The 26,168-nt window shown below is 52.0% G+C and overlaps 2 protein-coding genes across 2 annotated transcripts; both read right to left on the reverse strand.

Annotated features, from left to right (window-relative positions):
- Positions 1-200: 200 nt before the first annotated feature.
- On the reverse strand, positions 201-2,859 carry CAMK2N1 (calcium/calmodulin dependent protein kinase II inhibitor 1). Its single transcript, XM_069477420.1, has 2 exons — positions 1,865-2,859; positions 201-330 (listed from the first exon to the last, which is right to left on the reverse strand). Exons 1-2 carry the CDS (start codon positions 2,028-2,030, stop codon positions 260-262), a joined length of 237 nt encoding a protein of 78 aa, XP_069333521.1. The 5' UTR covers positions 2,031-2,859; the 3' UTR covers positions 201-259.
- Positions 2,860-14,685: 11,826 nt separating this feature from the next.
- Positions 14,686-22,150, reverse strand: MUL1 (mitochondrial E3 ubiquitin protein ligase 1). Its single transcript, XM_069477421.1, has 4 exons — positions 21,931-22,150; positions 17,823-17,910; positions 17,288-17,408; positions 14,686-16,651 (listed from the first exon to the last, which is right to left on the reverse strand). Exons 1-4 carry the CDS (start codon positions 22,048-22,050, stop codon positions 15,922-15,924), a joined length of 1,059 nt encoding a protein of 352 aa, XP_069333522.1. The 5' UTR covers positions 22,051-22,150; the 3' UTR covers positions 14,686-15,921.
- Between the last annotated feature and the right edge of the window lie 4,018 nt (positions 22,151-26,168).

The raw sequence follows: 26,168 nt of genomic DNA on the forward strand, positions 1-26,168 counted from the left end.
TATATAGTGATTTTTTATTATTTTTAAAATTTTATTTATTTTTTTATTTTTATTTTTGCAGAGGAGCCCAGAGCCTTCGCCGCCTCCTCCACCTCCTCCTCCTCCTCACGCCTCATCTGACTCCCGGCCTGACACCAGATACAGGTTGTTGATTTCATCGTGGGTAGCAAGCTAGTAATAAATTTCAAAGTGCTTTCTCATTTCATGCTTTTTGCCAGTAACTGTTATCGCCGTTCTTAACTCATTGTCTTTGAGGGAGTTAGACACCGGGAGGTGCCTTGTCGCTCATATTTTTCAGCACGTCATCAATCCTATCATCTTCAATAACAACTGCAAGAAAGCGGGGGGAAGAGAGGTGAGCGCGCTTGGGCCCAGCCAGGGGTCTCCGACGTTTCCCGTCACCCTTTGCCCAGCGGGGACCGAGAGTGGAGGGGGGGAGCAGGGGGAGGGGGAAGAGGGCGAGGGAGGAGGGCCCACTGCACGGTGAAACAGCCCCAACCTCCTCTGCCCCTGCCAGGGGTCCCTTCGCTGCTTCCCTCCGAACCACCCCACCCCCTATCCCCTAGCCTGCGTCCCCGCTCGAGTCTGAGAAAAGCAGGGAGGGCGCAACACCAGCCGCCCGGGCTGCAGCCAGCGCGCGCACTGGCCGGGTCCTCTCCCCACCGGGCGCACTGATTTAGAAAGAAGGGTCCAAGGCTGCGAAAGGAGACGAGAGAGTGCCGAAGTTTCCGGGTCCCTGGGCCCCCCCGGGAATCCCGAGCGCAGCGCAGGTGGCCAAGGCTGGGCGCGTTGGTGCCGGCAGCCAGGAGGCGATGCCGAGGCGGGTTCCCACGGCGCAGCCGGTGGAGGGATTGGGCCTGGCCTGGGCGGGCGCCCGTCTCCTGCACTCTCTCCCCGCGCCGCGGGCCGGCGGACTCGGCCGCACCGCGCTCCCCACGGTGCCAGAGAGGTCGGTCATCCCTTCGCTGCCTGCCGGGGACTCTGCCTCTTGCCCTCTCCTCCGCGTCTCTCACCGACTCTACCTAGCCTCGCCTTTCTCAGTCCCTCCATCAGTCCCTCGGCGCGACGGTGTCCGGTCGAGGTCTCCGGATCTCTCTGCCTGGGGGGCGAGTCGCCCCTATTGTTACGGCTTGTCTGTCCTCCCCAGACTTGCGTCCTGGCTCGCTGTCCTCCCGCTCCAGCTCCCTCTCTGGAGCTTTGTCTCGCTGTCTCTGCCTCCCCCGGTCTCCCGCGCACCCCCTCCCCTCCCTCTCTGCGTCTCAGTCTCTCTCGGCAGCCGTCGATCTCCCTCATTGTCCCTGCGCCTCTGGAGTCCCTCTCGGAGCCTCTCAGCCTCTCCGGGGCTTTTCCAGCTCTCACGCCGATCGCCCTGGCTTGGCAACCCCCCCTCCCCCGCCAAGTAACAATGAAAAGCCCGTGAGACCCGAGCGCCCCTCGCCTTCCAGGCAGGAATGGGATCCTCCCCCCGGAGGTCGCCACGCCGTCCATAGGGGAGACCTGGGGCCCCCACTCCCGAGTTGTAGAGCGAGAGCAGCTGCGACTACACTGCGCAAAACGGGGAGGGGGGAGGTGGAAATCAAAAAGCAAACTTTGGAGCGGGTGGGGAACCGAGTATAACCCTTCAACCCCCGCTGCAGCTAGAAGCTGCCACGCCCCCAGGGTGACCCCAAAGGGGATCAGGCCGAGGGGACGCGCTCCCTGTGGCCCGCCCCAGCCGGACCCGCACTGCGGGATCCCCCAATTCTGCGGGAGGGGATTTCATAAGGTCCGAACTGGCTCCTGCGGGTAGGAGATCCCCTGCAACCCTTGTCCAGGCTGCCGCACGGAAGAAACCCGGTGTCAGGAAAGGGGGCCGCGAACTCACCCCGCTTGCTCCTGCCGATCTGGCCCAGCTTGGGCGGCCGCTTGTTCTGCCCGGCGCCGAAGAAGTTGTTGGTGTCCTGCAGGCGGCAGGAGAAGATCTGGCCCACGTCGCCGCCGTCGCCGTAGGGGCTCAGCTTCTCGTCGCCGTAGGGCAGCACCTCCGACATGGTCGCGTCCGGGGGCTCCGCGGCGGCACCTCCTCCGCCCGCGTCCCCGCCCGCGGCGGACAGGGTCAGCGGCGCTGGGGCCGGGGGCGGCCGGCCGGGGACCGCCCGCGGGCTGCTGCGGCGGTGGCGCCGGCGAGGGGCCGGGGGACACCGCTAGGGCAAGAGCGCGCCGCCCGCGCGAGCGACCCGGCGAGCGCCCGCGGCTGCGCTGCGCTCCGGCTCCGCGCGCGAGTGGCTGCTGCTCGGGCAGAGGCGAGCAGGACTCACATCCTCGGCGCGCTCGAGCGCTGGGCGGGGGCCGGGCCGGGCGGGGCCGCGAGCCGGGAGGGAGGAGGGTGTCCCTGCGAGCCCGGAGGGCGCGGGACCGAGGAGGGCGCACCCCGGGGAGCCGGGCGAGCCGGTCCTGCCGCGGGTGCGGGCGGCGGCGCTAGTTCGGAGAGGCTGACTGGGGAGCTGCGAGCCGCCGGGCGGCGAGGGGCGGAGGGGGAGGGGAGCGAGGGAGGAGGGAGGGCGCCGGGGGGAGGAAACCCGGCGGGGTGGGGGAGAAACCGAGAGGGAGACGGGGCGAAAACAGCCTGAGAGGGAGGCAGGGGAAACGGAGGAAGGAGACGGGGAGAGGGGGAGAGGAAGGAGAGAGGAAGAAAGAAGAAAGGGGGAGACTGGATCTAGATCGGAGAGACGGAGGGGAGCGATTCGAGGAGGGAAAGGAGCGGGAGGGAGAGACAGAGGGTGGGAGAGGGAAGGAGGGGAGAAGGAGCGGGGGGAGAGGGAGGCAGGGACAGAGGAGCCAGCCCGCGAGCGAGCTGCGAGCGAGAAATGCCGGCCGCGGCGCGAGGCGAGGCGCGGGGAGGAGGGCGGGAGGAGGGCGGGGAGGAGGGGACCCGCGGCCGCGGGGAGAGATCCCTGCGAGCCGAGCGACGTCACGGGGCCGCGCCAGCCGGCCCGGGCCGCGGCTCGCTTCCTGCCCCCGCCCCCAGCACCCGCGATCCCGCCCGCCCGGCCGCCTCCGGGCGCCTCCCCCGCCACCCCCCCGCGGGGTGTTTACCGGGCCCGAGCCGGGGGCGCCGGATCTGCCTCCCGACGGGATCCGGGGAGTGTGGGTTCCGGGGTGGGGGGCCCGGACGGATGCTGACCTCGCTGGAGGCCAGATGCGGGGGCAAAAGGTCGGAGGGCACCAGGGCGACCCACGGATCCCGCCTCCCTCGCCGGCTGCAAACCGGGAGCCCCTTCTCCCACCCCCGCCATACGTGATCCCCACTTCGGGCCCTCAGGGCCCCGCCGCTGGGGCTGCACACTCACCCCACCCCCGCCCAGCAGCGCTGGACTCCAGCTCCGCGGGGCCCCAGGGAGGGGAGGATGGGGGGAGCGAAGGGGCAGCCCCGCCTTCCGCAGGGAAGGGGAGCGCCTCTCTACTCGGGCTCGCCCGGGATGCCCCGCTCCCGCCGCCCTCAGGCTCCGCCGGGGACGTCTGGGGCCTGCCGCCCTCTGCCCTCGGGGACCTCCCTTCCAGCAACAGCCGTGAGCCCTGGGGAGAGACTGCGGCCTCTGAGCCGAGGCGCGGGCTCCCCGGTCCCGGGAGGGAGACTGGGGCAGCCCCAGTGGCCTGGAGGCGCATCTGCAGAGCAGACGGTAACTCCGAGGGGGCAAGGTGCGTGAGGAGCGCTCGTTATCCCTGCCCGGAGCCAGCAGCACCTGCTCTCCCCATGGAGATGGGTTTTGCTCGGCAGAGCGGGGCTGACCAGAAAGTGGCCGCCCTCCCAAGGTCATGCAACCTGCTAGAGACGAGGCTAGGAGGCACGTCCAGGTCGCCCAAGTGAGTCTCACCTTGGCTCAACCTGCTGCCCTGCAAGTGGTCCCATTAACAGCGAAGGGCACTGTCAGGTTCACCCTCCCTCAGATCTAAGACTCTGGCGGGTGGGACTGGAGGGGAAGGGGGAGGGTTTTAGTGTCATAACATCTGGCAGAGGGGTCAGCCCAGCCCTCTCCCCAAACTGTGTAAAAGGGCTAAGCCAGACCCCTTGGGGGAAACAGGAGGAACTGCGCTGAGAAACGGGAGACTGAGGCAGTGTGGTAGACTGGATAAGCACGACTGTTGCACTCAGGCCTGGGTGTGAATCCCTGGCCTGTCATTTGCTAGCTGTGTGACTTTGAGCAAATCGCCTCTCTTCTCACTGGACTTCCATCATCTCAGTGATAAAACCGGGCATGTGGCTGGCCGGCCACCGTGTACCTTGCAGGACAGTTAATGAGAGCAAAATGAAATCAGCTCAGTCTGAGAGTGAACGTGCAATAAACATTTGAGAAATGACTTAAGTAAGAAAGAACAGTAGCACTTCCTTCATTCCCATTTCTTCAGAGCTGAGAGGGTCCTTAGAGATTACCTAACCCAACCCCCTCATTTCCATATGGGGAAACAAGCCCAGGGGATGGGGGACCAGCCCCAAATCCCACAGCTTGTCAGTGGCAGGAGCAGCAGGCCTCCAGACTGCTTTTGCTCTGCCCGCCAGCCACCTGTCTCCATTCATTAGGGCTTCCCTGAGTGCCTGCTTTGAGCTTAGCTTTGAGGCCAAGTGCTAAGAGGCGAAACAAAAGCATAACAAGCAGGATGATAAAGTTACAAGAAGCTCTTATATTTATATCATGCTTTCTATGTTTCTCCCAAAGCATTTTCACATCCATTATTGACCTTGCTTCTCAAAATAAATACCTTTTGAGGTAGAAAGAGGAGACGTTGCATTCCTGTTTAACTGATGTAGCAGAAAGGATAAGTGACTTGCCCAAGGTCACAGGTTAGTCACAGGGCCAGGAAAAGCCATTCTTCCCAGCTGTGATTCCTCGTGCCTGTAGGGGACTCCCTGAAGTGTGACAGCATGCAGGGGGACTGCCCCAACTCATCTCACCTTCACCTGGCTCCTTCCTCCCTGCTGAGAGGTACAAAGCAATCTACATGGTGAGCACCTACCACAGTCCCACTGCACAGAAGCTAAGCAGAAAGACACAGAGAGGCCTGGTGAGCCCCTGTTCACACAGCAAGTAAGAGTGAGAAGAGAAGCCGGTTATACACCCCATCTGCTTTTATTTAATTATTTTTATTTATTTATTTTTTGAGACAAGAGTCTTGCTCTGCTGCCTGGGCTAGAGTGTCATGGCATCAGCCTAGCTCACAGCAACCTCAAACTCCTGGGCTCAAGCGATCCTCCTGCCTCAGCCTCCCGAGTAGCTGGGACTACAGGTGCACACCACCACGCCCAGCTAATTTTTTCTATTTTTAGTTGCCTGGCCAATCTCTTTCCATTTTTAGTAGAGACAGGGGTCTCGCTCTTGCTCAGGCTGGTCTTGAACTCCTGACCTCAAGTAAGCCTCCCACCTTGGCCTCCCAGAGTGCTAGGATTACAGGCGTGAGCCACCACGCCAGGCCCACACCATCTGTTATGTGTACCTTGCCTTGTTCAAAATAAAACTAAAGATGGAAGAACCCCCCCCTTCCCAAATCAGTACCCACCCCCTTAACGAACCACACACCCCTCCCAGGCACATGGTGCTTGACAGTTTGAAAAGCATCTCTGCCTCCTTCTTAACCAACCTTCAGAAGTAGGCAGCACTGAGACCTTAAGCCTTGTTTTATAGGAGGGCCTGAAGTTTGGGTGATGTCTCCAAGGTCACACAGAAGTTCTAGGGAAAGTGTGAATCACTATGGCATTCCTCCACCTCTGCCCTCCCAGCTGTCGTCATGACAACAGCCTCACTCAGTCCTCCATTTCTTGCAGCCTTCAGTGGGGCATCCTTTCATCCTAGAGGCCACACATCATGCCCTGGGACTCCATTCCTACTGGGCCCATCCCCAAAGCCAAGGGGCTGGCTCTGAGCCAGATGCCCCGGGCTGTGTTGAAGATGCCAGATCCAGGTGCAGGGACCACGTAAGGCAGGAGTGAGGGCTGCCCTCCCTACTCCCAGCAAGGAACCTGGCAGTAGGTCTGGGGCAGTCAAGTTCAAATCCTTACTCTGTCATTTCCTAGCCCTGTGGTCCTTTCATTTCTCTGTGCCTCGATTTCCTCATCTGTCAAATGAGCATAGTAATTGTTCCTACTGGTTTATTCTGGGGAAGGAGATCATACATGCATCATGCCTAGCACATAGTAAGTCCTCAATAAATACAGTGGCTATTATTAGCTGTTGACTCTCTTTGTGGCTTTGAATACCTGCGTCTCTAGGCTGCTGACTCTACGTCACCAAATGGGAAACCTGGAAAAGACGGCATCTTCTTTTCAACTGCAAAACCAGTTCTCCCAAATCTAAAATAGATAAAACCTGCTTGAAGCAAAGGTAGGGGGTCCCAGAGACTTACCTCTCGGCTGCCCCCTCCAACCTCACCTGAAATTCCTTCGCCAAACCGCAGGACTCTAGAGTTCAGAGCCACAGGACTGGACCATCTCCACAGGCCCTTTTAACACAGACATTCTACGATCAGAAATAAGTATCCGAAAGGCCCACCTGTGTGCTGAGCCCCACACTAGAGCTGGTGGATGGAAAAGGGAAGATCAGCTCCAGCCGGGCCGGCATGGAATAGAGGCTCGGCACACAACAGCTCCCCTTGTTCCCACTCCCTCCCTCCAATCTAGATGGGGAAACTGAGGCACGGATGGCAGCATTGGACAGTGATGGCAAGACACAGAGAAGAGAGTAGCAGTGGCTATTCCAGCCCCAGGTGCAGAGCATCGGCTGACCAAGCCCGGCTCCTGTGAAGACAGAGCGCTGGGAGCGCTCAGCCTTGCCAGGGCTGGCTCAAACCCTAGACGGTCAGCAGGGAAGGCCAGGATGCAGTGCAGTGTCAAGCTGGTCACCTCCAGAGAGGCTAAGTGGCCACCCAGCAGGGCATCACAACTCTGCGCCAGGGCTGGATAAAAACCCACACCACCACCGCCCCTCTCAACTCAGGGACTGGAACCTGGGTGCAGCCAGTTCCCCGACCTCCTTGAAAGACAGGGCCTTTCTCCCCACCCCACTTCCATCTCCTAACACACAGACAGACACGCAAGCACACAAACACACATGCACACGTGCACAAACACACGCAGTAAGAGACCAGCTCATTGACTGGAGGTGGCTCAGAGCTAGAATCGAGGAATGCTGAGAATCCACCCATTCATTCATTCAGTAAACACTTGCTGGGGACATTTGTGGCAGACACAGTCCTGTCCCCAATACACCTCAAGGAGTGTTAATTTCTGAGTTTAATCACTAAGACCCTTTCTTCAAATAAAATCTTACAAGGAAACTCAATAGATGAAAATTAGATAAAGGCTGAGACGATGGGGTCCTAGGGGCAGAACCCCACCATTTGGGGCCTCCACCCCCCACTGGTCTCCAAAGGGTCTCCAAAGAATGCCTAACCCTCTGCAAGGCTCAGTTTGAAAGCCACTCCTCAAGTTCATCTAGTCCAACCCCCTCGAATTATGGTTGGGGAAACTGAGGCCCAGACAGGGAATGGTGGAACCCAGGTCTCCTAACTCTCACATTCCTGCCACTGTGAGTGCCACACGTCACACTCAGAATCACATGGAGGGAGACGGGTTCCAACAGGGCACAGTTAGCCACAACATAAACAGTGTTTTTTTTCCCCCAAAATGAAGTTTGAGGTGTTTCTTAAAATAAAATAAAATAAATAAAATAAAAAGATCATAGGGTTATTTTTTAAAGTTTTTATTGCTCCAACAACCCACAAAATGCAAGTCACAAGGACGCTTCAGGAAAATGCAATAAACAGTGAGGACAGTTGGGAGGAGTTTAGGACGAAATCCCACCGGGACATGAGAGGGGGTAAGGCCCCCAACCCCCAGCCCCAACTCTGCCCCTGGCTGCGCTTGTCATGCCATGTCAAAGTATGTGAGGACTGGGGGAGGGGGGCCTGGGACTCCGGGTTTGGACCTCTGAGGGGGAACCTCTGTCTACAACCCCTGGCCCAGGCCAAGCGGGAGGGAGGTGCTGGGGCTCTGGGCACCCAGGCGGGGAGAAGGAAACAGCAGACAGACCTGGCACAGTCGTGCCTTTACAACCGTGGGAGTGTCCTCAGGACCCTGGGAAGCAGGCAAAGGCAAGAGCCCCAGTGGACGAATGGGGAAACTGAGGCTCCAGAGGTTTGGAAACATAGTCTGACTCCAAAGCCCAGCTCTGGAAACTTCACCCGGCCTATCAGGTTTCCCCTATCCGCCCCCCTCCCCTCCCGCCCCCTCCCCCCGAGAAGCCTGAAGTTTCCCTAACTGGAGAACCCCTGACCGCACCGGAGCAGTGAGCTGAGCCAAACCGCGGCTGCTAACGGGGGCTGAGGAACAGCTGCCCCGCCCCCCACAGTTCAGAAGGGGCAGCCACTGGCCTCTGTGCCCAGACTCAACACCCACCCAATCACTACTGACAGCTGGCTGTGCCCCAGGGTCATGCCATCACAGTACACATATCCACACTCCCGGCGGCCTTAGGAGGTGGTATGAGTCACCGCTGTCTCACACATGAGGGCTCAGAGGCCAGAAAAGTTGAGTGATGAGCCCAAAGCCACGTGGCCGACGGAAGGCGGCAGGTCAGACCCAGGCCAAGCCCTCCACTGCTGGGTGACTCTGCCTCCCTGAGGACACTCAGGACTCAGGAAAGCAGGGACACCTCAACCTAGACATAGAAACAGGGTGGAGGGTGTCGATTAGAGAGTCCAAACCTCTCATGGGCAGAGGAACCTTTTGGAAATCTGATGAGACAATTCTCTTTCCCAGATGCAAATTGTGTAAACAATTTCCAGAGGATGTTGGAACCCCAAACACCCCTCAGAAGGAGGCCTCAGGGCTGGATCCTATAAATGGCATTACAGGATTCCCCCTCACCCAGTGTTCTTTGACAACAGAAGGGCTTTTTACACCTTAAGCCCAGAGGTGGCAGAAACAACTCCCAGAGGCCCCCAAATATGGGTCAGACCCTGACCAGAGGGATGTGGCCACTAACCGCTGAGCCCAGCTGCCCACCAAGAAGGCTGCTGTGCACGTTTCTGGATGCTTCGGTTCCCGAGCACTTTATTCGAGCACTCTCCCACATGATGGACATGATGTATTTGATGTCCATGACAGCCCGGTAAGGTTGGCAGGACAGAGAAGGGATATTGTCCCACTGTGTGGTGAGGAGAGAGTCCCCAGTGAGGAAGATGAGCTGCCCAACTGGAGACAGAGCCACCAGCACGAAGACCAGGTCTCACATCAGCTCTGATCTGTGGATCTGGTGAGAATCAAGTGAAATGAGGGTAAACCAGTTCAATCCCAGCTCCACCCCTCCAACTTGTGTGACCTTGAAGCCGTCACTCTATGCACTGACCCAGAGACCCAGAATTCCTCTCAACTATAAAATGAGCGTGACAGGATCATCCTCAAAGGGCGATTGTGATGCTCAGACGAGGTGCAGGTTGAGTCATTAAGGTGAGAGCAGGGGACCACTCACTGCCCAAGGCCGCCTATGGCCTACAGGGGTGGACAGAGGGTCCCTTCTTCCTGGGAAGTCACTTCCCATGTAATAGGGAAAGTAGAAGACTGAGGAGCCACCATGGCATGGTCACAGAGGCCCCCCGCCCTGCCCTGCCAGGCCCCGGGCTGGACAAGGGGCCAGGCAGGGAGTAACCTCATCCGGGAGGTGGGTGCTTGACACAGGTGAGAAAGATGCACAGCGAGAGACCGAAATACACAGAAACAGAATCCGAGAGGCTAACAAAACCTCAGAGAGGAGGACAGAGCCACACACAGAGAAAGGAGCTCTTCCATGTGCTCACAGGCAAGAGACAAGCAGGGCAGACAAAGAAAGAACTTCCAGGTAAAGCCAGGGACAGAACACAAGAGGAAACCCAGAAGGGGACGTAAGCGGGCGGAGGGGGCCGAGCGCACAGGAGGAAGAGGAGTAAGAAGCAAGGCTAAGGCAGCAGGAGCCAGGAGCGCCGACAGCAGGCCAGGCTGGAGAAGCAGAATTTCCCCACTGAGAAAAATTTCTGGGGAGAAAAATCAAAATCTATGCCACGCAATTTTTTTCAAGCACCCTTTCCCAGTGTGAAGTCATTTGCGTATTTTAAGAACATGCAATGCATTATGCATATCTCGTTTTTGTTTAAAGAAATTATGGTTAGTATATTTAAAGATGTGAATGCCTGGGAAATTATAGAGGGAGAAATGTGGGATTTTTTTTTTCCCCCTGAATTTTCTGGATTTTTCAAAACTTTCACATCTGCAGCCAGCTCCCTGGTGAGCTAGGCAGAGAAAGGAGGAAACTAGAGAGAGAATTCCTGCTTTGCCCTTTCTGGGCTGTTCTCAGCTGGTCTCTGCTCTCAGACCCTCAGGGGAGAGAAAATCGCACAGGCCTTGGAAGCACAACCTCAGTTTCTCCTCTGAGTCCTCCGGCCCGCCTCAACCATAGGGGCGCAGCGCCACCTGGAGGTAGAAGTGGAGACTGCAGCATTAGGAGGGCTCTCACCGTGAGTCCTGGGGCTGGAGAAAGGTATGACAAAGATAGGAAGACGGTGAGCAATTTATTGCAAGCATGCACGGAGCACCGCCCCATACCTAGGGAATGCATGAAGCACCTTAAATAACTAGGGATGACTCTGAGTGGGTGGGAACCTGCAGTTACGGTAATTTGTACATTACCATATTAATAGTATGACCTCATTTGTACCCAGGAGGCCTAGGGAGCATTCAGGTTACAGGTGCAAGGTGCCTGGAGCACTAAGTGCTTAATAAATGCTTGTTGAGTTCAGCTGCGGAATAGAGATACTAGAACCAGGCCCTCCAGAGCCATGGCCTAACGATGGCAGAATCTGGATTTGAGGCCCCCAATGAGAGGTGTTGACTCCGGCAGGAGATTTGGGGCTCCCCAGGCCTGCTCAGCCCCTCTGCCTGACGCCAGTGCCACTGGCTCAGCCTCACGTGCCCCAGTCTCAGGGAAGGGAAATGCCAAGTCCCTTGCTGGCATCTGGAAAACAATAAGGCAGCTGCAGGGGAAGTGACTAATGAGCACTTCGGGGAGCAATTCGGGACATCATCCATGGAAACTTATCTCATTCAAAATTGATAAGTTAACGCTATCTAATTAGAGAGAAAATGTGCTGAGCTCCAGCTTTCTGAGAACGCAGTCCTGAGCTGTGGCACTCGGCTAGCCTGAAGAGGAGCCACATTGCACCTCTCAGGCCAGCCTGAGAACTGTTCCCAGCCCCCGACCCTCACCTACTCCCCATCCCATGGATGCCAAATAGAGCTAGGGCAGGAGAGCTGCTAATCCTACTCTCTGCTTTCACACACAGCACTGAGGCCCAGAGAGGTTAAATCACTTGATCAAGATTACCCAGCAATGCAGCCAGGATGAGAGAAAGCCAGCCTTTGGGTCCCAATCCAGACTGCTTATCACCATCCGATGACGTAGCCCTGGACTTTCCTGTGTGGAGTCCTCAAAGCCCTGGATAGGTCCTGGAGGGACATGGTGTCCCTCCTCTATAATTCATCCATCTTGGCCCACAGGTCCTAAAAAAGGCCCTCCCCTCACTACTTACAACCAAGACGTGGTTCTCATCTATGGTCCAAAAACCAACTCTTCCAGGTAGGCTTCTAGGACTGTTTCACCCACACCTACTGTTTCATTCATGGGTTTACTCATTCATTCCATGTCCATTCCGTGGTTAGGAGCTTGGGCTCTGGAGTCAGACTGACTGGGTTTAAATCCTATCCCTTGTGTACTTGGACAAGATACTCGACTCTTCTGGGCCTCAGTTTCCTTTTATTTAAAGTAAAATACAATATAATGCAAACACACACCTCACAAGTGAGCTCTACTGACTGTGTAGTAACAAGTGTGCCGAAGACTCGGACAAGAGCAGGAATAGAGGGATGAGAATGTACTGTGGAATCTCAGAGGAGGGACACCTAACCCAGCCTACATGGGGAGGGTCAGGGAAGATTTTCCGGAGGACACACCTAAAGCTGAGTTGAGTTTTTCAGGGTGAGCAGACATTAGCAAGGGGAAGAAAGAAGGACCAGGATTCCAGAGGCAGGAACCCACATGAGCCAGGGCAGAAAACAGCATGGCATGTTTAAGAAAACCCAACAGTTCATTCAGTGCCACTGGAGTCACAAGTGTGACAAGCTTGGGGAGGGCTAAGGGGCTGGGTCAGGCAGGAAGAGCCAGGACCTGATCCTGCAGGTGGCAGGACTGGAGATGGGCTTGAAGCAGAGGAGGGACATGGCTGGTTGGAGCTTTAAATAGATCACTCTAGACTCTGTGATGTCTATTTTCTCTGCCCTTGGTTGGTTTATTTCTAATGGTCAGAACCTGCTCTAACCGGGCCAGTCACAAAGGCCCCTTTCAACTACAGTATTCTGTGAACCACACATATTCCCAGCAACTGAGCTGCCACCCTGTCAAATAGGGATTACTCCTTTTCAAACAACTGGGACACATTGAACACAACTCTGAGCCCTTTGAGGGCAGGGACTGTCTTACCATCTTGTATCTCCAGGCACAAAATACACATTGAGAAAATGTTTGTTGGGTGAATACACGTCCACCCACAATGCTAAACTTGGCAGGCCCTTCCTTTGTGCATCCCATCGGCCCCGGAGCCACAGCCCGATCCGACCTTTCGTGGCCCAGGATCAGGGTTGCAAAGGGTGTCAAAGATCGGCCTCGTTGGTCATGTTGTTGTTGTTTGCTTTTTAATTTTCCCATGACTTGTTGCTTTTTAAATTTCCCACTAGAATTCTGGATGAATTAGGGTTCTGAAGACTGCCTTCCAGCCCCTCCACCACTAGCACCAGCTAGAGGAGTGACTGGTGCTTCTCAGCTTGTAAGATGTGTTTATGATAATAGTCGGTTATCGCATGGACAACTTTCCTATTTAGTCCCCCAGGTTTAGTGTGATCAGAGCAAAGGTTGCAGGCTTTATAGTCAGATCAGACTGTGAACTAGTCACATACTCGTAAAAGGCTAAGATGGCCTCCCTTGCTGGTTTGCCCTAGGTGTTAGCAACGATACCTGTGAAGAGCCTAACATTGCCTGGCCAGTGACAATGTGCGGCCACAGGCAAAGTGTAACCCCCCTGAGCCTCCCTGTTCTCATTTATTGAAGGGCAGTAACAATACCCACCGTGTAGGACCACTCCCGTTAATGCAAATAAAGTGCCCAGTGTGGACATTCAAAACCCCAGCAGCGATTATGTAAGATGATTCCCCCTGACACTGTCTGCCTGGGATTAAAGTGGCTGAGCACAGGGTTGACTTAGCGAAGACATAATTTGCAACAATCCCACGGTTGGTTCAGAACTGATTTCCTCCCTCCTCTTCCCCCTGTTGCCCACCCGTGCCAGCCTTAGTCCCAGTGGATCCTCCTGGAGATGTGACGCTCCTAAAATGGGAGGTGGGAACTGCCACAGGTGATGGCTGAGTATAGAGCATGAGACAGTCTCTGTCCTCACAGGCTAGGACCAAGCAGGGACTGCAAACCCAGCATGGGGGACAGGCCAGCCTCCGCAGGCAGGGACTGGGTGCTGCCCCCGTGTCTCCCAGGCGGCGAACTGAGCTCAGGTCAGAAGAACATGCGAGATGGGAGAATTCGAGTTTGCCCCGGCGTTGAGGTGCGCTGGGAAAGCAGGCTGCCTGCCCTTCTGGTTCATCTCTTTGATAGATCTACTCAGGAAATCTGTGCAAGGGCGGAACTTGGATAGATTACCACACAAATCCCCCTGGGCAGTTCATTCATCCTCGTTAGAAGCTGAATCCTTACAAAATCACTGCCAAAGAGACACGCGGAAAGGGGCAGCAGCCCCCACGGCGCTCAGAGGCCATTCCCATCGGGGCCCTCTCGTCCCACCGCCCCCGGGCACCTCATGTGAAACCAGGTCCTCCCCCCTCAACACTGGCAAGTGGATTCTCACTTCTGCCCATTCCCCCGAGTGGCCAGCAGTTCTCCTCTCCTAGCTTGGGGAGCACACACCTGTGCGGTGCTCCTGCCAGAGGGCCGTCGTCGGCCCCACCACTGCTGAGCAGAAAGATTAGGAGCTTTGGAAACAGCGCGGGGTTTAAATTTGGACCTGCCACTTACTAGCCCTGTGCCCTCAGCCAGTGAAGGGAGCCAGTGCTTCCTTCCTTGTCTGTCCAGCGGAGACACCGGGACTCAGCCCGCAGGGGTTTTGTGAGGATGGAGTCACTTTGGAATTAAAGTTCAGAACAGCAGATGGCACCGAGCCTGGCACACGGCAGTATTCACTCAACTTTAGTTTCCTTCTTGCTGCCCCCAACGCCCCACCCCCATCCCATTCTCCCAGCAGGTGAAATCTCACCGCCTTGGTGTTCACAGACTCCTTCAAAGATGACTGCCTCAGAACAGCCAGGTGTGACCCATGGCCTGGCTGCCCAGGACGACCCTCGCTTGGGCCCGCCAGATCCTCCCCAGGTATCCTCCCTGAGGCACCCCAGCCCCGGCAGCACCAAGCTGCCTGCCACCTGGGGGAGCCCCAAACCACTCAGAGCCGAGGAAGAGGACAACAGAGGCCTCAAAGTCCCCAGTTTCCACCGTGTCACGGCGGAGATTCAATCCCACTCTGGGGAAGCCTTGGCTTAGCCACTTAACTCTTATCAAAGCAACAGACTAACACTTGGTTGCAACGTGTTTAATTTGTGCTGTTCACACCGGACACTGCATAGTACCCGTGTCAGCCCCTGAGAGCTCCCCTCCTCCCCCGCACAAAGGAGGATCGGGGACGAAGACTAAAGACAGGGAAGGGAACTAGAAAAGAGCTGTACGTAAGACTTGACTGCTTGGAGGCGAGGAAAGACATCCCCCGCGTGTCCTGCACTCACAGGCTAAGGACAGGTGAGGAGAGATCGGTAACACAGGGAAGGCGACGTGTTATACCCACGGGACATCAACGCTGCCATGGGCGGGCGGTGGGGGGGGGGGGCCCGAAAGGCTGGGTGCTCAGGGTGCCGGCTACTTTTCCTTGGTGAAAGCCTTGTAAGGCAGCTGCGAAGCCATGAGGCCAGGAGAGTGGTGTCCACGCTGCTTCCTTCGGTGACGAGGCCTTTGCGGCTCATCCTCCCTCAGACAACTAGAGCCACCCCTCGGCCCTCCCAAGCTGCAGGAGTTCCAAACCAGAGCCAGTGGGCCTCCCTGGCTAAGTGGCAACACCAGGAGGGCTTAGTGACCAACTGCCCCTCAGGGGACTTCCCTCCGTTCTGCTGCCAGGGTCCCATTCGTTTGGGCAGACGCGGATGTGCTCATTTCACTTTCTTTTGTCCTCCACACACACGTGCACACATTTAGGAGGCAAGCAGGTAAGGGACACAAGTGACCTGTCCAGCCTGACAATTTTGAATCAAGACCTTTTCCCAGAGTACGAGCAAAAGGAAGAAAGCTGCATGGGGTCCCTTCCGAGGCAGCTCTGGGAGGCGTCCGTTGTCTCAGGGCCCGGCCTTTCCTCCCCTCCGACCGAGTCTTCCCCCAAGTCCACAGGAATCAACAATTCACCAGAAAGGACCAGAAGACACAGGAACGGAAGAGCTGATGATCACTAGCTTTGGTGCTTAAGCGATGAGGTGTGTTCAGCCACACACACACTCATCTGGTCCCTGGGAAGAGACACCACGCTCCGGCACCCTCCCAGGGTGGGGCTTTGATTCTCATGCTCTGTATGGACGAGGTCCCCTCTCTGGTTGGAAAGGCAACATCCCGCTGGGGGAGGTGCGGGTCTGGAGAGTCTCTGCCCTGCCCCTCCCTCAGTCTTACCTGGAGGGAACAGCTCCCCCCACCACCGCTCCTCCAAAGGCCTTGAGACAAAAATCCCCGAAAAAGGAGGGGGCTGCTTCCGCGTCCAACGGTGCGGCTTCACCCGTTAGCTATTGTACAGGGGAATCACCCGGCTGATCGCCTGCCTGCAGATGGGGCACCTCTTGGGCTCTGGCAAGGCGCGGTAGCACTCGCTGCAGGAACAGACGTGCCCACACTCCAGAAAGACGCAGGACTTAAAGCTGCTCAGACACACGACACAGGCGCTCTTCAGACTCTCCCTGTCCTCGGGCTTGGCTCGGCTCAGCAGCTGGGCCTCGTGCTCCTGGAACTCCTCCTGCATCTGCTTGAGGCGCAGCCGCTCCTGCCGCAGCAGATACTGCTTCCGGAGGATGAAGAAGAGGGTAGCACACGTGGCAAAGCCAAAAACCAGCGCCAGGACCTTCCAGAGTCTGACGCTCGACTCCTGCCTCTGCAGCAGGCTGTCAAAGTCCTGGCTGCTCAGATAGTATTGCATGCCCTGCTTGGGCGGCTGCAGGCGGACGGAGTTGTTGTCCAGGACCAGCTCGCCGACCCCCGTGAGGGTGGCCCCAACCTTCAGCATCTCCTCGGTCTCCTGGATGCCTTTGGGCCGCTCACCACTGATGTAGTGGCCGATGACATCGGTGAAGGACTGGATCGAGGGGTGGAACTTCTCATACACAGTCTCCAGGCCCAGATCCACTGAGTCCAGGGGCTTCAGCACTCGGACAGCCACGTCCGTGCCATCCTCATGCGGCACCAGATCGAAGGGCACCGTGTTGGTTCTCTGGTGAATGATCTTTGAATAATCATTCCTAAAAGAATGAGCAAACTGAAGATAAAACAAACAGTAGCAAACATCAAACACCCAGGCAGGGAGGGAGATCACCTAAATGCCCAGAGGACGGGATAAAGTCTGAAGTAACTGGAAGAAGACAACGGAAATCACTATCATCCAAGTATCTCATAATACGGAGGCTCCATTTTTAGGTCCTCATGCAGTATCAGTGGGCAATGAATACCATCACAGGCTGCCTGGACCATTTATTTCCCTTTGCCACTGCAAAATAAACAACTCAAACAAAACTAGGATCAACTGGAAAAATGATACTCCATGTAATGGCACAAAATTATTTTAACAAACACTGAAATCACTAATCCATAAATCAGTGGTTCCCAAACTTCAGTGTGCATAACAATCAAGAGATTCCAAGTCCCCTGTCATGGAAATTCTGGTTTGTATGTCTGGGAGGAAGCCCAGAAATCTGCACTTCAACAAGATGCCTAGTGAGTCTGATGGAGGAGGGCCACAGACCACACACAAGAATACTGTCAGCATTAAGAGACTCATCTTCAACTCGTCTCAGGAGAAGCTGAAGACATGGCAGCAACATCCAGGACCCCAGCATTTGAACGGACAGGGTTTCGGCCGGCGGAGAAAGGATACGTACCAAAGGTGGGTTGTTCGGTTCCACACCATCTTGTGCTCCTGAAGTGTCAGCCGCTGAATTACCCCCTTGCAGTTTTCCACAAATTGGCTATTGAGCGTTTCTTTAACAGATCGCACAGCTCCTTAAGTGGACACAAATTATTTTATATGAAGAATTTTTCTGCCCTCTCGTTTAAGGTAATTTAAAATGTGTTTTTTGTTTGAGTTATGTTAATTCATCAAAATGATGACATTTTTATCACCATAAGCTACATTTTAGGAGCACTCTGCAAAGCACTTCATGGGGATCGCATCATTTAAGTTTTATTAACAACCCCATGAGGTAGGTATGATTTTAGAGATGAGGCAACAGTGGTTCAGAAAGGTTTGGTAACCCTCCCCAAGATCACACAGCGATAACGCAGATCTTTCTGACCCCAAAGTATTTTCTGAACCATGGCCCCAACACCACAAAAGGCACTTCATGTTAGCCAAGATGCTCTTTATCAATCTTTTGAAAAAGGAAGTTGTTTTCCATTATAAATACACAAACTTACCTTCAATAACCGCATAAGGCACACATTTTCCTGGAGCTTCTGAGAGAATACTCTTTAAATCTTCACCCAAGTGGATTCTTTTAGCTCCCTAAATGCAATAAACATATTAAATTGATCAGTGAATACCGACATGCTCTATCAAACTCAAGGGCAGCGAAAGAAAAAGACTCTTTACTTTTTTCATGTTGAGAGAATGAGGAAATCGGGCAGCAAGGAGACTACAGAGAATCCGATCCCAAGGCTGTGTCCCAGGAGTTTTAACACATAAACAGGCGTGGAGGCAGTGCCTCTGCCCTCTTCCATCACTGAAGAATGGCATTGCCACATACATTCTTTTTCCAGTTAACCAAAACCTGTGCTCCTTTTAATGTTAGCACTTTTTAATGAAAATATAAAAGGTACTGGTCAATTTGCATAGTGTAGACTGCACATCATTTAATCTCTTCTTGACAACACAGAGTTATGGTCCAAAGGTTTCAGGTATAAAGCACCTAAATTATTGCGTAGTACATGGCAGGAGCAGAAGAAATGGTAGGCGTTACCGTCACCACACTTTTATGAATCAGTGCTCCGCACTGTGTAAGAAAGGAGTGCCTTCGGCTTAACAGGACAAGTCTGTTCACTGGCGCCAAACACTGTTCCACTCTGTAACTTGTCTTTCTTCCCTCTCATAATCAAGTGAGCGCAGTTACTTCCGCTGCTATCTTCCTCTAACAATCACTAGTTCTCTTGCCCCTTCCTGTTGAGCCTAAGAATACTGAATTATAGAAATGCCCCCTGTATTTCTGGAGACAAGATTTGATTTCAGAAGTCAAATAAGGCTTTGCCTTAAGGAAAAGATAAATGTGTTAGTTCAAGAGCTGCCTCGTCTCAGGAGGGCGTCTTGCTGGTCAGTAGAAGCTGCATCTCAAGGAGACAGCTGTAAACTGGGCCTTTGGTTCTCACCTGTTTTGAAAGACAAGGCAGGCCTCCCTTAGGACCAAAGGTTGCTGGTGCTGCTGACAGGTGGACCCCTGGAGATGAGAGCTAATCAGATAGATATGTTATTGCCCAAGCCGGGCCCAGATGGAACCATGCGGTTAAAGTAATTAACACAAAGCACAGCCCATGTTGACTTCTGGGATCATCTCTGTCTCCAAGAACACAATCACCAGAGCCAAGATGTCTCTGTTTGTTGCTAAAGTAATAGCCTTATCATAAAACTTAGAAGTTTGCCCCAAGACGATTTTATAACCCATTGTTCCCCTAGTTAGAGTTAGTTAAAGGATCTGTAGTAGCCTTTTAGGAGACTTTGACCCTAAAGCAAACTGCCTGTTAGTATCAAAATCCCGTTGCCCTTGGCAACCGGAGCCTGTATGTACCCTATATAATACCTGTGTGGAGTTTCAGTCGGGGAAATATTTGATGCGGGTAAAATATTTCCATCCGGATACCCTCCTTTATCTATTTTCATAAACTTTCACTTTATAAACTGTATCTTTGGCTCTGTGTATTATTATTGCCATTACTTATACTTTTATTTCTGTTTCCTACTATATTTTTCATCCTTTGCGATGACCCCTGCCTGAGAGACCTGATCGGAAGAAAAAACCTCTTTGCAGGGAGCCTAGCTAACTCCCTGCAAACTGGCGTAGTCAACTTAGAGCTCTGATCAGAGCAAAGAGAAAAGGACCTCTTTGCGGGGAGCGTAGCTAACTCCCCGCACCTTCCCACTCAGTTTCCAACCTGCTGCACCTGGGAAACCAACTAAGCCTGTTACTGCTGTGTCAAAAATAAGAGAAAAATAATAAAGCGAACATTCATCTCCTAAGCATCTATGTGCCAGGCACTGGGCAAAGGACCATCTCTGCTTTGAGGGTATTCCCATCAACAAAGCTTCAGGATGCCAGATTCAGTAACCTCTAAAGAGCTGGACACCTTAAGGTCACTCTGAGTTTAAGCTACTGCTTAAAGGAAATGACACAGTAAATGACAGGAACAAAGTCAATCAAAATTTCTTAATCATTTAAACCGCAAAAATATTAAAAATAACAGTGGTAACAACACGGTTTACTCATTTATTTTCTGTCTCCCTCCACTGGACAATGAAACTCTACGAGGGCTCGTCTTGTTAACTGTTGTCCCCCTAGTGCTAAGAACAATGCCTGACACACAATGAGCATTCAATACATATTTGATGAATAAATTAGTGAATAAATAAGCACTTAGATATGCTATGTGCCAGGCAATATGCTAAGCACTTTAAATCCATAAACCCATTTAATGCTCATACCATCTCTATACAGTTGACGTAATTATCATCAGTTACAAATAAGGAAACCGAGGCTCAGGGAAGTGATTTGCCCAAAGTCACACAGCTAGTCACACATCACAGGATGGCCAATTTGAATTTTTAAAAGGAGGAGGAGAGAGAACATAATCAGAAAGACCTGAAGTTGAACCAAGCTTCAACACATCCATTGTGACTTTGGGCAATTTAATTTATCTGAGTCTCAGTTTCCAAAACTGTAAGGGATGGGGAAATGCAATCTAACAGGATTTTTATGTGGATCAAATGAACTTTAAGGTGTGAAAGAATCTAGCACAGGGCTGGCACATAGGCATTCAAAAAATATGCATTCCCATCACTGTGCAAGATACACAGGATAAGACACAAACCCTACTCTGGAAGTTTTGTCATCTGATCAAGAAAATAGAATCTAAAATATTAGGAATTTCAACTCTTTTTCCAGGAAGGGGCTATTTCATCCTCATTTAGGAACTAATTGGCAAAGCTATTAAAGTCACCCAAAGATGGGACTTCAAGAGTTCACTGTTTAAAGAATCCCACATCCAGCCAACTTGAAGCCAAACTTGTTTTGGAGTCAGAAAGTGGAGTATCAGTTACACTTAGAGCCAACCACTTCAGGAGTAACTTGACTATTTAATTAGGTGAATAACGTGCGGAGGCTCATTAAAATGCCACTGCATAACAAAACCAATTGCATCATAACCCACTTCTTTCCAGATTCCAAAATTCCCTTCCTAGCAGAGATTTCATACATTGGCTTCTAAACCCTTAGTAAAAACAATGTGATAAAAAAGTTAGGTTTAGGGATCCATCTTTCAAACAAATGTAAAATTAGGCCCTTAGCTGTTATATTGTGAAATTTCTGCCAAAATGAACATAAAAACATTTACTGAGCATCTACCGCTTGTCAAGCAAGAACCCAGAAGTTAGAACCCAGAGGAATAAGGAAAGATAATAAGACCCTGTCTCTGACCTAAAGAAGTCCATTTCTATGGACCAGACATTCACAATAAAGCAATGTGGCCCACCAGAAAAAAATCCTACCCTCAGATTCAAAAGACCCGTTTCAGTTCCAAGCTGACTAGTTGTAAAACAGGAAATTGAGATTTCTCTGAATCTGGGGCTAGTTGTCATTTTAGCTACCTCAAAAAATTACTGCAAAGCGAAAGTAAAATCAAGACGGAAATGTGTAAAGTGTGGTTCAAAAAAGAGTGTTATTTTAAAAATAACTACAACATAAAGAAGAAGAGTTTGTAGAAGCAGCAGCTGAGTGGGCAAGTAAACGGGTCTCTGCACTTGCTGTTCCCTCCATCTGAAATGCTCTTCCCCTAAATATCTGCAGAACTCCCCTCATCTCCTGGGCTCTGCTCAAATGTCACCTCATTTAAAATACCAAACCGCCCTTTCTCCAGCATTCCATTTCCTCTCTTCCCAGCCTTACTCTAAAGCACTTCTCACCATCTGTCATCCCACCTAATTTGCGCGTTTATCCTGTCCAGTCGCACTAGATTGGAATCTCCAAGAGGGCAGGGACTTTGTCTGTTCTACTCACTGCCTGGCGCAAAGCAGGTGATCAATAAATATTTTTCGAACAAAGTAATGAAGTCAAGATTCATTGTGAGTAACGACAGGGACTCGGGAGAAAAGGGGCAGAGCAGCCGGAATTCTGATCCTAGCTCCTCCATTTATTTACTGGCTGGGTGACAACGTCTCAGAGACTGTTTCCTCCACAGTTTCACACCGTGGGGCGGCCAAGGTGACTCGCGGGCTCCCCAAGACCCGGGCAGAGATGACCCGGCCGAGGACTGCAACACTGACCTTGAGCTCTTGGGAGACCTGGGCTTTCTGCCGGTACACGGAGTACAGGACGGCGGTGACGACAGAGCTGGTGCCCAAGAGGATGAACTGGCCCAACGAGGGCCGCCCTCCGCCCTCCATGGCGGCGACGAACCCCGGGTGCAGATGGTGACGCCAAGGCCAGGGTCCCTGACCCCCCGCCTCCACCTCCCTCCACCCGGGACCGCACCCCGCGGACGGCCTCACCCCGAAACCCGCATCCGGTCGCCGGGCGATGACGCGCAACGCCACGACCGGAAGCGGATGCGGGGAAACAGAACGAACCGGAAGACGGGGTTGCCCGGGTGACCGCCCTGGTGCTGGGGCCTCTTTCCCCGCCCGGGTCCGGAGCTGAGTGTCCGGGAGCGGTTTGGGGGAGCTGAGAGATCGCCTGACACTCCGTGACAGTTTCCCTTTCGACACGCGGCGCAGTGGCCACAACTAACTCGCCCGCGTCGCCCTGGCCTCGGTCCCCCTGGTTTCCTGGGGTTACTGGGTGGTTTGATGGGTTATTGGAGGTCCTTACCATTATACTGAGAAGAAAGAAGAGAATTATGTATTATGAGTGTTACACATTTAAGCTTCAGCAAACCTTGAGAGTTGGATTTTATTCTGGCCACATTACAGCTTAGAAAACAGGCGCAAAAGGTTAGAGCATGATGTGCTCGTCATACTGTTAATGAGTGCTAGAGCGGAATTTACCCCAAGACGGCAGATTATATCACCAAAGTAGCCCCTTAATCTGCCATCGGCGCACAGAACAACATATTGTTTATTGAATAATAATTACGGCTACATGTATGAGTGCCTATTATGTGCCAGGTACTGGGACAAAAAAAGTTTTCAAGCATCCCATTTTATCCTCACAACAGTGCTATAGTGCAGATTACAGAGGAGGAAACTAAGGCTAGAGTAAGTAACTTGCTCGGGGTTATACAGCTAAAAGTGTTTAGGGATAGATTTCAAACCCAGATGGTCCTTCTTCAGAGACTGTGCTCTGATCTCTGTAGTGCATCTCCTTCCTCAAAGAATCAGAGACAACTCAAATCCTTATCTTAAACATCAACCTGCAAAGTATGTGTCCATTGAGCTATCTCCTCCAGGTTATGCTTTAAATTCTTGAAAATACAGGAAGGTACCTGTTGGCCCAAATTAATGTATGTAAAACTTGTCTTAAAACTGTAGATTACTCCACAGAAGTAAAATATCTTTATTAAAGCAGCTCATTATGCATGACATTTTTTTACTCCATTCCTGAAATAGGCTTGGAGTCAAACAAAAATAACTTTCTATGAACATGGGTGTTAGATGCCCTGGATTGGCCAGGCATGGTGACTCATGCCTATATTCCCAGCACTTTGGGAGGCCACGGTGGGAGGATTGCTTGAGGATAGGAGTTGGAGGCTGCAGTGAACTATGATTGAGCCACTGCACTCTAGCCTGGGCAACAAGCAAGATCCCATCTCTGGGAAAAAAAAAAAAAAGAATCCCTAAGTTGTCAACACCCTGGGATATCTTTGATGATTTTCAACCCAAGGGATGATCATGAATTTGCTAAACACATACCCAAAAACTTAAAATGAAGTCTAACTTTAAATTTTTCATGGAACTTGTCAAAAAAAGTTGGTAATAGATTGTGTTAGCAAAGATGGTGGAGGAAAAAGATTCCTACATATTGCTTGTGGGTGTAAAATTGGACATTATTTATGGAGAATAATTGGACATTGTTGATCAAGATTGAAAGTGTCCACACCAATTGACCTAGCTTTTCTACCTCTAGAAATTCTCCCTACATAAAAATTCACCCATGTGAACATGACAAATGTACAAGATTATTCATTGCAGCATTGTTTTTAATAAAAAAGAATGAAAACAACTCAAAGTCTATCAGTAAACAATTAGTTAAATCAATTTTTAAAATATGTGTATGTGCACATAATAAAGTGAACAAGCAAACTGCAAAGCTTTTTAAGTATGATCCCATTTATTTTTTAAAGGAGGGAGAAGAATATACTGTATATGTTTGCATGTCTCTGGAAGGATTCACACAAAGCTGATAATATTGGTTCTTTGCATAGAAGGGCACAAAGTGAAGGTGACTTTTCACCCTGTTGTACATTTTGAGTATGAATGTACAGCATATTTCCAATTAAAAAAGCTTGAATTGAAAAAAAAAAAGAAAAGCATGCCAGTCACTCCACAACCAATTTCAGAAGGCCTCCTGCATCAAAAGCTCTGGGCTGGGCACTAGGAGATACAACCTTACGCACCAGGTTCTTAGGGTTCTGGCTGCTTAGGGTCTTGTAGGGAGGTAGACATGGGCAGAGTTACCTGTGGTCCCGGGCCTGATGGGAGTAGGGCAAGCAAAATGCCACCAGTGTGTGCAATAGGCAGGTGCAGTATATTGTCACTAGGGAAGGAATTTGAGTTCCGTAAACAAAATGGCCGGGGGGCGGGGAGCCAGGATAGCAGTAGAAAAGACTTTTCATGCAGGGGAAAAAGATGAGCAAAAGTAAAAACTACCAAGAGTTGGCCAGTACAGCTGGAGCCCAGGACGTGTGACAGACAGCAAGGAGCAAGTAATTGAAAAGGAGAATTGAGGCCAGATCCTGTAGGTCCCTAAATGTCAAACCAAAACTTTAAACTTCATCATTTTTGGGATGGCATCCAGTAAAGCTTTTTGAGGCTCTGTAAGAGCATGATCTAACCTTTTTTTTGTATAATCAGAATTCTCATATCCTTGGATCACAGCAGGGAAAAGAACAAAAAGGGGGCCATAAATTGAAAATGGATGGAGTGTCTCCACTGCAAGTAGGTTAGGGGTCCTTGCTTACAGGTTCTGACTATTTTGGGCTTCCCAGTTTTATTCTCTGGGCCCTTTTATGGGTTCCTTGGGAGCTCATTAAAAGGCCATCACTCTTAAATGACACGGTTTGGTTTTAAATAACCTTGCCTTTTTTTTTTTTCTTTTCCTGCCAATGGCTGAAATCCTTCATTAGCCATGCTGAGGACGGTCCTATTGGGACAGTTTGAAATTTACATCATGTGGACCTCCTTAGGAGGGATAAGAGATGGAAAGACAGGCAACTTCAGCTGCAGCCAGATGTCCCTGGGGAACCACTCTCATCTTGGAATAGCTGTCCTCACTGAATCACAAGTTAAAGATGATCCCTGACTTCAAGAAAGTGAGGTATTCCTAAGGCACCAGGCAGAGCTTCTAGGGTGTGGGGGAGCCAACCGGGGACAGTTACTAAGGACAATGCTACCACTAGAGGCTACATTTCCAACTAAAATTCACATTTCCCCTCGGAGCAGCAAAAATATCCTGCGAGTCACTGGGTAAATGCCTCTGAGGCATTTGCTAGGGTCCAGGGACCAAATAGATATGACCAAATAGGTAGGTAGACATCTCAGCACCTCACTGACGTTGCCAGACAGATGCCACGGGCAACAGGAAATAGAAAAGTGGTTAATCATAGCATCAGGCGGTCCCTCAGTTTTTTTACAGAACTTTTCCTTGGGACAGTCTCTGGCATAGTTATTAAGAATTATCTAGGCCGGGCGCGGTGGCTCACGCCTGTAATCCTAGCACTCTGGGAGGCCGAGGTGGGCGGATCGTTTGAGCTCAGGAGTTCGAGACCAGCCTGAGCAAGAGCGAGACCCCATCTCTACTAAAAATAGAAAGAAATTATATGGACAGCTAAAATATATATAGAAAAAATTAGCCGGGCATGGTGGCACATGCCTGTAGTCCCAGCTACTCGGGAGGCTGAGGCAGGAGGATTGCTTAAGCCCAGGAGTTTGAGGTTGCTGTGAGCTAGGCTGACGCCACGGCACTCACTCTAGCCAGGGCAACAGAGCGAGACTCTGTCTCAAAAAAAAAAAAAAAAAAAAAAAAGAATTATCTAATATGTTTAACATCTTTTAAATGAACATTTATCCCATGCAATACAGATACACAGCGGGACACAGGGCTCCCTGACCTCATGGAGGGCACAGGGGAAACTTTTAAAAAATAATGATTTAAGCCCCACCCATTTGTGAAAAAAATCTGAGATGACTTCATAAAATGGAACACACTATGAGATAGATACATTAAAAATAGAAAGAAAGAACAAACACCAGACAGGAAACTACCTAGTAATAGGCACCTAGGATGAAATTGGACACCAGCCTTGACTGTGAACTTCCCAGTAGCCACAGCAAAAAGGAAATGTATT

This window comes from Eulemur rufifrons, chromosome 8 (genome assembly GCF_041146395.1).
Source record: "Eulemur rufifrons isolate Redbay chromosome 8, OSU_ERuf_1, whole genome shotgun sequence".
Classification (NCBI taxonomy): Eukaryota; Metazoa; Chordata; class Mammalia; order Primates; family Lemuridae; genus Eulemur; species Eulemur rufifrons.

Excerpts from the sequence above, each read along its gene's own strand:
- CAMK2N1 (XM_069477420.1), bottom strand. The coding sequence starts at position 2,030 with ATGTCGGAGGTGCTGCCCTACGGCGACGAGAAGCTGAGCCCCTACGGC. Across the intron at positions 331-1,864 it reads GATCGGCAGGAGCAAGCGGG|TTGTTATTGAAGATGATAGG; the intron begins GTGAGTTCGCGG and ends GCTTTCTTGCAG.
- MUL1 (XM_069477421.1), bottom strand. The coding sequence starts at position 22,050 with ATGGAGGGCGGAGGGCGGCCCTCGTTGGGCCAGTTCATCCTCTTGGGC. Across the intron at positions 17,911-21,930 it reads AGGTCTCCCAAGAGCTCAAG|GGAGCTAAAAGAATCCACTT; the intron begins GTCAGTGTTGCA and ends TATTGCATTTAG. Across the intron at positions 16,652-17,287 it reads AACCGAACAACCCACCTTTG|GAATGATTATTCAAAGATCA; the intron begins GTACGTATCCTT and ends TCATTCTTTTAG.